This window comes from Diplotaxodon limnothrissa, linkage group LG20 (genome assembly GCF_057381915.1).
Source record: "Diplotaxodon limnothrissa isolate DT_005_m linkage group LG20, D_limnothrissa_male_GT1.1, whole genome shotgun sequence".
In the NCBI taxonomy this organism is placed as follows: Eukaryota; Metazoa; Chordata; class Actinopteri; order Cichliformes; family Cichlidae; genus Diplotaxodon; species Diplotaxodon limnothrissa.
Genome location: NC_140615.1, coordinates 34,382,913 through 34,395,719, shown reverse-complemented (window position 1 = coordinate 34,395,719; position 12,807 = coordinate 34,382,913). Strand labels below are relative to the sequence as shown.

General features: G+C 40.8%; 1 protein-coding gene across 1 annotated transcript in view; it reads left to right on the top strand.

Moving 5' to 3' along the window:
• Positions 1 to 12,712, top strand: part of itga5 (integrin, alpha 5 (fibronectin receptor, alpha polypeptide)) — a 32,538-nt gene extending 19,826 nt beyond the window's left edge. Inside the window, exons 19-30 of the mRNA XM_085345038.1 lie at positions 2,309 to 2,376; positions 3,789 to 3,939; positions 4,045 to 4,137; positions 4,699 to 4,778; positions 4,929 to 5,009; positions 5,112 to 5,217; positions 5,517 to 5,675; positions 6,270 to 6,377; positions 8,927 to 9,040; positions 9,647 to 9,748; positions 9,877 to 9,999; positions 10,126 to 12,712. Of these exons, the coding sequence (XP_085201164.1) occupies positions 2,309 to 2,376; positions 3,789 to 3,939; positions 4,045 to 4,137; positions 4,699 to 4,778; positions 4,929 to 5,009; positions 5,112 to 5,217; positions 5,517 to 5,675; positions 6,270 to 6,377; positions 8,927 to 9,040; positions 9,647 to 9,748; positions 9,877 to 9,999; positions 10,126 to 10,209 (1,269 nt within the window). The 3' untranslated portion in view covers positions 10,210 to 12,712. The remainder of the gene's footprint in view (positions 1 to 2,308; positions 2,377 to 3,788; positions 3,940 to 4,044; positions 4,138 to 4,698; positions 4,779 to 4,928; positions 5,010 to 5,111; positions 5,218 to 5,516; positions 5,676 to 6,269; positions 6,378 to 8,926; positions 9,041 to 9,646; positions 9,749 to 9,876; positions 10,000 to 10,125) is intronic.
• Positions 12,713 to 12,807: the final 95 nt, after the last annotated feature.

The following is a 12,807-nucleotide window of genomic DNA, read 5'->3' as shown; positions in this document are numbered from 1 at the left end:
AATTTGACGTGAACTACACTTCTATCAGCTAGGTTAATTAACCCGGGTATCTACAGAGCTGTTTAAATTATTATATAGTAAGTTCACTAATAATCTGCATGTGCGACTGAGATTCCTTCAACTCATTCTCTCTGATCTCTCGATTGCACTTTCCGCCATCATTCAGTAATCACTGGCCAACTCCTTACTGACTCTTCCGTTCATGATGAAAGTGTGAATCTTTTCTTTGTCGGCTGGGAAGAGATCCAGGGTGTCTGGAAAGTTGTTTTCAAAATGAAAATGTGAGACACATGTACAGTGGCGTGTTTCCTTGTCCCAGCAGGAGTAGCTCTTGGCCTGCTTAGCTACTGAGGTGAGTGTTTTCAGAGCTGCAGGCACAGAAGGATGGTCAATATTTCAGGGAGGGGCACGGACAGAATGTTGGCCCCTCTGGTTGAAGTGTCTCAGCATTTCTACATGAAGGCATCTTTTCAGCTGTGGCACAGCACGCACCATATGTTTAATTCAGCAACAGCCACCAGATTGGAGCATTAGGGGAATAGCAATCAGTCTAGTTTGATCTCCATCTCTTTCTTTTTCGTTCTCTACCCTTGTGTGTTTCTCTTTTTTCCTTTTGGACCTTGTCACTGCTGTTTTTCTTTCCTAAATATCAAAGCTTTTGGGCCTCCAACAGATGTGGTCTACTGCTGTACCAAGACCTTGAGACAAGCCTGAGAGAAAGAATTAGCCATAAACCTGAATCCGTTCTTTGAATGTATAAAAGCAGAGTAGGAGTGGTGTCAGACTGCCAACAAATTTAATTAATTTTGCTTTACTCTGTATGAATATAACGGTATACAAACAGAGTATGGTGACTATTATACCACAGCCTTGGCCTAGAATAGATACATGATGCCCTCTTGATTTCCACACATGCTTTGAGAATGTGTGGAAGGCGATATAACAGTTCATAGACTCTGCCAAGTTCGTACTCTCTCAAAGCTGGAGTGCAGTCTCACTCTCTCACCCTAACATTTTCCACATGTATCTGTGAAGATTTGTGGCATTATGATGGATCTATTAATTGCTATCGCATCGCTCGTCTTGCACATAGCATGCATTTGTATGCATGCCAGTAAAGATTCAAGTTGCAGCCACCTTTGGAGAACTTGGAACCGGCTGAAATTGTGAATCAATGCCCTCCTTGTTCTTAAAACAAAGTCGTCTGACCAATTGAATATGATTTTGATGAATGTGCTCCAGTCATATTGCCAAGGTTGTGTTTTGTTTTTGCCAAATGATACTTGGACTCATTATGTCACATGCTGATGTCAGTGTTGATGTTGTTTAAGTACAGTAATGGTGGTACGAATGTTGTTTTCCTGCCCCAAACAGACATATGAGCTGGGGTGCACATGCGGCCAAGTTAGCATGGTGGTTACCATGGTGTGCATAATTAGAGCTCCTAGATGGTGTAATGACAAGGGGGGTTCTTGGCTCTCTTTAATCTTCTTCTCTATTTCTATTTATTGTCTTTATCATCATGAACATCATCACACTGTCATAGTCGCGGCGAGATGCAATTTAGCAATCCACAGGGCTTTCCCTGCCACACGTTCAGCGGTCATCCACTTATCCGGCAGTGTTTCTGCTCCTTTCTTGTCTTTCCCTCCACTGTAATCTCTGAACCATCCCTCCTGCTGTCAGGTCACCAGAGATATCTTATGTCTCAGCAAGTTCCTTTAGGCTGTAGGCTTCTCCCTTTACATTTGATCATGCTCCACAGTGGTGTAGTGTGTGGTGAAGGCGCGGTTTACCACATAGCGCTGTGATGTGGGACACTGGTTAAAGTTGGGAGCTGGCTGCTTTGTGCTCAGCTCCATAGGAGTATCTTCTTTTGTACAGGCTCTGATCTGCACCCTGTTTATAATCTCCCCCAGTTTTACATTGCAAACAGAAAGCACGTGCGTGCCGGGACAGCTGGCTCATCAGGCTGTCTGTTGCTGTCATGACCTCACTGAGGCAGTTATTGTCTCTGTGTTTTTAGCTGTCTGATGTGTAGTGATGATGTCTTGTAAATAAGAGGGGTTGCAGTCCAGGTGTGTGTGCATCTTGGGTGGTGGTCCAGAGACAGGTGGTGGAATATATTAGTCATACTGCATGTTGCATCTTGCTACACTCATCTTGTTCTCTTCCTTAAACAGAGCTTGTGATTTATCTTGTGTACCTAATTCTCTTCACGTGTAGAATAAGTGTCACAACCTACTGTGTGATGTTGGCCTGCACCCCTATATTCAGACTTTTATCATCTTCAATTTGTATCTTCTAGGCACAGATTCTGTTGGACTGTGGAGAGGACAACATCTGTGTTCCTGACTTGAAGCTGGCAGTTAGCGGGTGAGTCTTTTTCCTTAGCTGTTGCTAAAAATCCCAGAGCATATAGGTTTTAGAAAATAGAATAAAGTTCAATGGATATTACACAGTGAACCCTGAACAGGATTACAAACACTGAAATTTTCACCTCCGCTATGCAAAAAGAGACCCTAAAGCATAAAAACAGCTGTTATTGTTGTTCTCTACTTTCTGTTTAGTTTAACAAACCACAGTGTGAGTGTTAATAGCTACAATTTTGAAGTACAGTAGGGGCACCATTCGTTAAAAACAAAACAAAGCAGGAAATAGCTCAGCTCCACAGGTGCTGTGACAAACGCTAAAGGGGGAAAGACAGAAAAGATGAAAGGAATCTGTTTGCAAGAGGCCCAACCCTGTCTTCATCGCCATCCCCGCTACACTTTGATTCGAGAAATCTGTTAGCAGTTTTCTCAAAAATAACTGCCTCCCTGATACTCCCTGCTCTGCTCTGTCATTTTGATTTCACATTCCTATATTTATCTACCATCTGACCCCATTTTTCCCAATGTATAACTTATCTATTACATATGGAACAACCTGCTGGGATTCTGCTGCGCCCCATCCGATAGAAACCCAGACGCAGAAAGTGTGATTAGTGCAATTAAAATTATACTTTGTTGATTTTCGTCTGCTCTGCAGTAAATTATGGCAGCCTAATAGTTGTTGGAGGGGGTGATCAGATGGTCATGATTTAGTGGAATTTCAGAGAAAAATGTATCCAACATTTGTACGATGTTTTTTTTTTTCTATTCCGCTGCCAAATCACATAACCTGTTAGACCAAGGGTCCCTCAGGGAAGTCTTAGGGTTTTGTGGTGTTTTCTAATTTTGAGGCTTTGTTTGCTTTAAAAAGTGCCATGTCAGTTAAAATCAGGCCCCAGCTGAATCTTTGGCCAGCAGAGGATCGGCTTTATAACTCGTCTCCCTTTTGCTGTCTCTTGCTTTTATGAGAATAGACTTTAATTAAAAGTGCCCTTGTAGCCCTTCTTGTGGAATTTCTCTTTGTGCCTAGCTTTGGAGGAAGGTGTAGGGAGTGAGAAAAAGCAATAATTGGGAGATGCTTTATAATTCTGCGCCTTTTGTATGTCTTTAATATCACATGGGGGAAAAAAATATGTAAAGTGGGCTATTTTGAGATTAATCTAATTGTTGCATTTTTGCAGCCAGGTTCTAAATAAAATAGATCTTATAAGCACAGAGCATGCAGTTATATTAGTTTTATTAGAGCAATTTGCAATTTATTGCCTGTTCCACTGCCAGCAAATGGGAACAAAGAATGCCCTTGTTTACTTGGAAAACAACTTAATCCATGTTTATTTATGGAGGCATTTATCTAGTGACCCAACTAATCATTTGGGGGTTTCTTTGTTTTGTATTTCTTTTTCCTTGGGTCCTCAGTGACAGGAAGGAAGTCTACCTTGGTGATGACAACTCACTGACCTTGACATTCAATGCCAGGAATGAGGGTGAGGGAGGGGCGTATGAAGCAGACCTGTATGTGGTGCTGCCCCCTGAAGCTGACTACATTGGCATTGCCCGCAATAATGAGGTGAATAGAAACAATCAAACTGACACCCTGATTTTGGGACTATTGGGACTTTAATCTTGATGATTTTCTTTCGATGTGGTTTGACCAGTCTGTCCTCTTTTCCAGACCTTGACCCAGTTGACTTGCAGCTATGAGACGGAGAACCAGACCCGATACCTCAGCTGTGATTTGGGGAACCCAATGAAGTCGGGCACCAATGTAGGAGCAATGTTGTCTTTTGGCTGTCTTTCTCTTTTAGCTCAGTGCTTAAGAAGTTTAAGTGTTGTGACACAAACAAGGTTGTTTGTTTGCTTGTTTTGTTTACATAGGACATATAAATAGTATCTGAAATTTAATGTATCAGTTATCAGTTCATAGAAACTAAAAAAGGAAGTGATGCGATCTTCATTTTGGGTGTGGACAGCACAGGAAAAGTCAACGTGTGTCAGGAAATGGTGTGGCAGGAAGTACAGGCTACATTTGTTCTATTGGTTCCCTTTTTTATTGATTGAGTCACAAGTCAGCATGTTTTTAATAGGTTTGCGGTGCAAGACAGTTGGCTACATGTTAACTCAAAGCGACAAAAAGACTTCTTTATTGTAAATGGATCTGACTGAATGACCCCTTAATAATGTGCAGCACAGGAACAAGAAGTCACATTTTTGTGCTGCAACATGCTCAAGCAGTCAGTCAGTAATTTTAGGTCCTTTCCTTTTCTCTGTTACTTGTAATGAGAAAAAATTCAGAGGATGCTAATATGTCTGAACTTCCTTTCCTTAGCTCTGGGCAGGCCTACGTTTCACAGTGCCGCGGCTGAAGGACACACACAAAACGATTCAGTTCGAGGCGCAAATCCGCAGGTACAATTTCATGTGATCACCAACACAGGAAAAAATAGCAAAAGTGTACACAATATCAACTACTTCTGATTTAATAGTACTGATTTTCACAACTCTCAAATTACATCAGCTAATCAGATCTTCTTTTTTTTCCATTCTCTGTTTCCACAGCAAAAATGAGAATAATTCCCATAGTGAGGTTGTAGCCTCCAAGCTGGAGGTGATTGTTAAGGCTGATGTCATTCTACAGGGGTGAGCTGAGTGTTAGAATTCCCCCATTCGTGCTTTTGTGACTTCATTAAATCCCTAGTGCCTCCCTACACATACTCTCATACCCCTCCTTCCCATTTTAAGTGTGTCTCGACCAGATAAGGTCTTCTTTCCGCCGGCCAACTGGAAACTGACCAAAAATTACAACGTGGAGGTGGACGTTGGGCCTGCCGTGGAACACATCTATGAGGTAATCGATGTTAGCTGTGCATGCTCAGTGGGGTTGAGCAGATTGGTTTGGAAAGCAGATATTATAGTTAAAAAAAAAAAGAAGGAGGAGGAAGACAGAGGAGGAAAACCAGATCACACGGTGGGATTTGCGCCAGTGCAGATCCATGGATTTGTGGATTAAAAAAAGTACACCAGATATTAATATTTCAACATGGGAAAGAAACTGCTTGGAGAAACAAATGAAAAACTTAAGGGGACTCTTACAGTTTTTTTAATGTTTGATATAGTAAAATGTTTCTTTTTCACTCCTTTTTCCAGCTTGTGAACAATGGCCCTAGTAGGATCAGCCACACCCTACTTGAGCTGCGCTGCCCTTTCCGTGTCCAAGGTCAAACTCTCCTTTACCCTCTGGAGTTCTCCACTGAAGGCCCCATTAACTGCACAGCTGACAAAAACATGAACCACCGAAACCTTAAAGTGAGTGACATTCAGATGAACACCTCTCAGGGTCAAATGAGGCAAAGTCAGAGAGTGAAGATCTCCCATCATTTCCCTGTGTGATTCCCAACGGTTGGCCCACACCCACCTTCTCCACCCTGAATCTCGACTCCACCCAGGACACTTTCCCCACCACTGCTTTGAAGTTCAAACTCTTCCCTATGCTCAGCACAGCTTGATGAACCACCTCACCCAGCAACACACTCATTCATCTACAACACCCCCTCATACTAAGTTGTAACTTGGGGATTTTGTGGGCAAAACATTTTAGTGTGGTTGTTTGTGTTTACATGTGACGTTTGACAGATGTTGAGCAGAGCTGTGAGTGGTCATCTGTCTTAGCTGTGATCTAATGTTTTTCCCACCCCCTAGTGAATTGCTAAGTATGGTGTATTTCCATGGGAATCCATAAGGAGTAGAGCTCACATGCTTCTGATTAATGACAAAAAGCCTCAGGGTCATGCTAACATTAGGTCTTATATTGACAGAAAGGGTGGTGCACTTTTTTTGCCTAGTGAGGTCAGTATCTGTGTTGTTCTAATGGGTGGCTGGTGTGTTTCTGTTTTCCTTTAGCTCCAGCGCTCATCCACGGAGTCACCTATTCTGGCGCTAAAGGGCCATGAGCATCGCCTCGAGAGGAGGGACGTCCACAAGAATCAGCTTGCTCATTTGACTAACCTGGTAAGGCACTTAGCGGGAAATTGTCACATTCTGTAAGAGCAACATGTTTTATGCATGAATGAACCCTGTCGGACAAAAGGGTGGAGTAGTTTGGAGTAAGTATGATGATGGAAGTAAATTCATTTTTGCACCACACATAAACTTATATTTGAAACTATAGATTTGATGCTTTTCTGTGCGACCCTGTTTTGGTGACACTGGCCCTGCTCCTACATGAAGCTCTGGGGACGGGAAATTAGGTTATGATGTCGTTAAAAGGGAGGGGTCAGAGGTTACAGGCTTGTCCCATTGTGGTGATTAACATTAAAGAGCCTTTAGTAGTGGTGGGGAAAAAGGCATGGGAGGCTTTTTGACAGTGATGCACTGCTTAGTTCACAGACTTGTCTCTAATTTTTGGCTCTGGGTGTTATAAGCCTGCTCAGCCCCCACACACTGGTCCTATTGATCCACCCAGCTGTAGGTAGCTGCTCTATCTCCCTCTGTCTGTGGATACCTGCCTCTACCAAAGAAGTCTTTGTCTCTCCTAACTGTGGTCGTTTATCAAGCATGTCCAATGACACTCTAGTATGAAGCAGCCCTTTCTCCTGTTTCTCTTGTGTCTGCACTTTTTCCTTATGCCTGAGAGAATAGACATCTCCATTCAGCACGAGTCTTGATCAGAATGCATTACTGTTTTGTGGTCAGAGAAGGTGAGATGGTGAGAATTGTAGATGACCTGTTTAGTTTTTGAAGGACTGGGATTAACTGCACCAAAACTCAAAAGACTTCCAAATTACTTTGATTTAAAATGGCCTCACTTTCATTGTGTTGTGGGACATGCAACATTCAGTGGCACTGAATGGGGAGCTCTTTGAAGATAATAGTGGTATATTTTATTGTTCTAGCACATGTAATACATTTGAAACCACTTTACAGACTTTTCTGCTTGCTAAAAGCAGGACTTCTTGGTTCAAAGATACCAGACGACTGGGGTGTTTCTGTGCATGTCCTCTTTGTGCTTGTGTGGGCTCTCTCTGGGCACTCCAGCTTCCTCCCACAGTCCAAAGACCTGCATGTTAGGTTAATTGGTGACTCTAAATTGTCCGTAGATGTGAATGCCTGTTTCTCTGTGTTAGCCTTTCAAAGGACTGCAAGCCTGTCCAGGGTGTACCCCGGCTCTCGTCTTATGACAGCTGGGATAGGCTCCAGCCACCTTGCTACCCTGAATTGGACAAGCTGCTAAGAAAATGGAAGGATGGAAAAAATTTGTAGGCTAATAATGGCCGAGCGCTTTACACGTATGTTTAAGGCCTTTAAAACCTCATGGGTTTACCAAGTTGGGATACCTGGCAGATGTTTATCTTTATCAGGGGCTGAACCAAAGTCCTCTTTATTAACAATCTATTAACATACTGACTGTAGACACGTATTAGTCTTAATTCTGTCCTTATTAATGTTGAATGACTGCCATATTTATGAACCAGCAACGGTAACTGTCAGCTTCAAGATTAACTAATTATAAATCTAACATCAAGCATGTCATATATGAAAAAGGGCTTCCACGTATTTGATAGTTCTGTTATGTTTTACCTTACCAAATGCTCTCATTATCTTACTTGAAATATGGCTGCAGTTAACAGTAGTTTTACCTGATCAACACTCTGATTCAAAACCACCTAATTTATTATTAGCACCATTGAAGCGTAATTGTAAAACTTTACAGACCGCTTCCGTACAGTAGCTGTGTTTTCAAGCTCAACTGTCATTTTATTAAGGATCCATGCCTCCATGATCCAGCTCTTGACCACATAATCCTGCCAGTGAGGATATATGTGGGAACTGGGTCTGAGGCATCTTTGGCATTCGACCATGTGCATGTCATTTTCACAAACCTTTGAGGCCCTGCTGCCCTTGGGCATCAAGCATGACTACCGAACGGAAACAGACTGATATGCTCTCTGTCTGTCTGAATAATTATTAAGACTGTCTAAGACTGAGCCTAAAGGAACTAGGCGGGTACCCTCTTCTCCTACTTTTGCCTTTCTCTGTGTAATAAGTAAACTAATGGGTTCCCGCAGGAAACCCGCCGAAACCTCTCAGTCTAGGGGTGGTCTGGCTACAGTACCTTTAAAACAGAGTGTGCACATGTTTTAAAATGTTAAATGTATCAAGCTGCACTATGGGGATCTAATTAAGATTGTGTACTCTACAGTCTTGAGAAAAATGGGCTGGTTTTAGTGGTTGGGCAATAATGTGGCGAGTGGTGCATGCTGCATTTTTACAGTCTCATGACATTCCTTCAATCTAATTCGAAGCAGGCGTGCAATAGGGATCATAACATTGGGTTCTTTGTTATATTTGTATATTTGTTCCACCGGCTTTTATTTATCTGTTCTGCTAGTTTTTAGATTTGCTTTAATAACTTCCACTTGAATTTAGGCTTTGTCATATTATTTAAGTTTAGTGGGAATAAATTTTTTTTTTAGATGGTATTCTCGCACAAAATGGCTTGAAATGTATTTAACATCGCAAACCACATCATAATGATGGCATTCTCTCTGTTTGCACAGAACTGCTCTACTGTGGACTGCTGGAAAGTTGAATGCAATGTGGGTCTTCTGCAGAAGGGGACTACAGCTATCCTTAAAATGCGATCCCGTGTCTGGGCTGAGACCTTCACTGAGGTTTGTGGGGGAAGAACCTTGCCATACAAACTCCCCACACACATACTGTACATTTTACATATCTTCCAAACATAAGACAAAATACAGTAATAAATTGATCTTCCCCTACCAGTGGCTGTATATTTTCTCATGTCAGGCTCTGGGAGGAAGTAAGAAGCCATTTTTATTAAAGCGTTATTAAAACAACACTGAGACTCGACCTCAAATGTGTTGCTAGGAAAGGCAAATAGTTGGAGTTGTCAGTAAGACATGTTTGGTTGTGATCAATTTGTACTCAGCAGCAGCTCTGAATCAGTTAACAGTATTACCAGTTACGCATATTTGCCTAAACAAATGAGACAACAGTTGCTTTCTGAGGATGCAGTTTGCTCCACACTGGTATTCATACTGCAGCTTCTACCAGTGTTTGTCATGTCTAAAATAGACAGATTATTTCCCATTTATGTGGTATGTACTGAAAATTTAATATTTGGTTACCACAGCTTCTCATAGGGTAGGAATGCTAAAGGGTGTTAAGCAGGGAGATGCACATGGTCAATGTCGCCACCTAGTGTATAACTAGTATATTATATGCATTTTGAATGTAATTTCTTTTTTCTTCTTCAGAGAGCTTATAAGCAATATGTGCTGGAGTGCCTGGCAGAATACCGTGTGAAGAAGATGCCATATGCAATCCAGCCTAAACTTTTTCCCAGTGGAAACAAAAAGGTATTTAATGTGTTTATTAAGTTATTCAATTTATTAGAACTTGTTCATTTCACACAAATCTATATTTTTAGTACATATTTTTGTATTGTTGTAGTTTGGAAGAAGACATCTTGTCTTGTCATCCTCAGGTGGTGACTCCAGTGGTTTGGAACAAGCCGGATATTGAGAACTCAGTTCCACTGTGGATCATCATCTTGGCTATTCTGGCTGGTTTACTGCTTCTGGCTCTTCTCATATACATCTTATACAGAGTGAGTACTGCTGTGATATAAAAGAATCATAGCATGCTTTTGATCTGAAAGATCAATTAATGGGCTGGTTTTCTGTTCTCATTTATGTTTCCTGCATTTCTGAAATGTTTTTTTTTCTTCTTGCAGTTGGGCTTCTTCAAACGATCTGACCCTTACGGCACTGCCATGGAGAAAGCGGAACTCAAACCGCAGGCTGCCTCTGAGGCCTAAAAGACCACCAAAGCTACCAAAACCACAGTACCTGGCCATATGATTGCAACGGAGAATTGTGGTGGAATATGTAGAGTGGATTTAAAAAAAAGAAAGAAAGACAGAAGCAGTTGAAGAGTTACAAGAAAGAAAGACTACTGGAACTCCACTGTGCTGCACTAGAGGAAGACAAAACTCCAAAGATCTCAAAGCCAAATGAATGTTTTCTTTTTCTATTTTTAATTTATGTCTTTTTTGCTGGCAGGGTTGGACTGTTATCAAATGGAACTTGTGTCAATGCATAAGGCTAACATTGGACTGTACAACAAAAAACGACTGCAGAAGAAATGCAGGCTACCGTCAACCTGCAGATGCAGGAAGATGGGTTTAATTTTATGGATTCTTGGTATGGATCATTTTGTTATTTCCCTGTAACTGCCTTATATTGGTGCTAATGATCTGATATGATTGCTGCCTCTAACAGGATATGGCCACATGTTGCTTGTGGCATCTAGGAGCTGTGAATTATGCTGCCTGCTGAGGCCTGAAAGTATTCTGATATCTCCTAAACACATTTAATTGACAAAAAATAAGAAAACTGTTTATCTGCCTTTAGTAAAGGCTACATTACATCGACAAATATTTAACAACAAAACCTGTTTTAAAGCTCAGATTTCATAGCTAATTGTAATTCAATTCCTTTGCTAAAATTTAAGTAATTTTAAATCCCAACTATTCAGAGGTGCTGATTCTTGCCCAGTGCATGCTGGGATATGCTCCACCACTCCACCACTCCGGAAATTTAAAAAAATGCATAGATGGACATTTCTCACCCGACCATGGAACTGATCTCTCTCTGCCTCAGGTTGGTGGACAGTGCCGGGTTAAGTTGTTTTTGCACTCAAAGGAAATCTACTGATATTATTCCAAAGACACCAAAGACTGACTGACCTTCCTTTGAGTTCTGAATTTGACTCCTACTGATCACTTTGTTTAAATCCTGTATGTTTGAGTCGAGAGTTACCAGTGCTGGCAATGTCATTGTTGTGTAGTCGACTGGGATGGGACTGGAACCACCACAGACCTGTGAAACCTCATGTAAGGCCTGAAGCAGTGTGGTGCTTCTGTCAAAACGCAGTGTTCTCAAGATTTAGTTTTAATGTCATTACTCCTGCTTTGTTTGGATTGGGTTCATTCAAGATGGAAGCCTAAATGAAGCAAATTGTGCTTACGGTGGAGGAAATAAGCATATAATGATATATATATTTTTTAAACTGAAGACATGACAATCAGCAATCCTGTAGCCTCGACAGTAGGCTGAAGGCAGAATGATTCTTTTTCAGCATAAAATGTGTGTTGCTGTGAGATACTGTATTTTTCTATTCTTTTTTTTTTTCTCTTTTTTTGTGTAAATGCTGCCCATGCTTAAAATGAGAAGTAGCTGAAGCCATCCCACACCCAGAGGCTGCAGGGACGCAACATTAAAATGCCTCGTGTTGGTTTCTTTTGACATATGCATAAGTTTAATGTGTCCTTAATGTAAATACTTAGTGCTTGTCAGTTACCGTTCCAGTTGTGTGTGTTTACATGTATACATGCGAGATTTCATGAATACATGCATTTGTGTGGATGGTATATTTATGAATGTTTGTTTTCCCACTGCCTAGTCCTTTTTATGCCAATCACATCAGTAGCTTGAGATAATTGAGCTTAACCAGTTCTGCGTTACTTTTAAAATTGATAGCATAAATACCTCTAACAAAGGGATGACAGCTAGGCACTGGGAACTACATGTTGTTTGGAAGTGCAATATTTATATTCACTTGTTTTAATATTACAGTGCTTTCTTTTGATTTATGTTTTGTTTGTGATTGATTTGTGATAAATCAGACCTTTACGTGTGAAGGTGATGAACATGTAGCCAAATCCTTTGTTGGTGGTTCACTTGCTTTTTCTCACTAAGCATTATTTCAGGTGTGAAAGTTTTTGTTTTTCAAGGATTTTTCCCACTTCATATGTACTCACCACTGCAGGACCTTTCTGATCTCACTTTTTGTAGCATAGATTTTCATAAAAATACAAGCACATTTCTGGTATGTTGAATTAGTTTGGTGATTTATGTGCTCTGGTGTTGCACCTGTCCAAACAGCATCATACTGACCGTCTGCAATGCATTTGTTTGCTTCATTAAATTCTCTTCATAAATCCCCTTGTAGTTGATAGATACAATTTTCCAGATAGTCCACAAAATTTGCATTTGGAAAATTATTTTTATCCTAAAATGTAGTCAGTAGACATTGTTTTTTTTTTTTTTAAAATGAAACACAGAAAATCATTATTTATAATGATGGGATAATTTTACTTCTTCCTCCTCAGTTACATCAGGAGAAAGCACTGGTTTCTTCATTTTGTTATTTACATGTCTTAGCCAGGACTTTCAAAAAGGTGTTGTAAATATTAATAAGATGGAGAATTGTGAATATCCTCACCCCATATTGGGGAGACCCTTTAATGTCAGGTGGAATGGGGGCTCTTTGAAGGTCAATTTTTACCTGTTACGGTTTGTACTTTAAATAAAATGATTCCTTTTTAAACATGTTTGTACTGTCATTAAATACA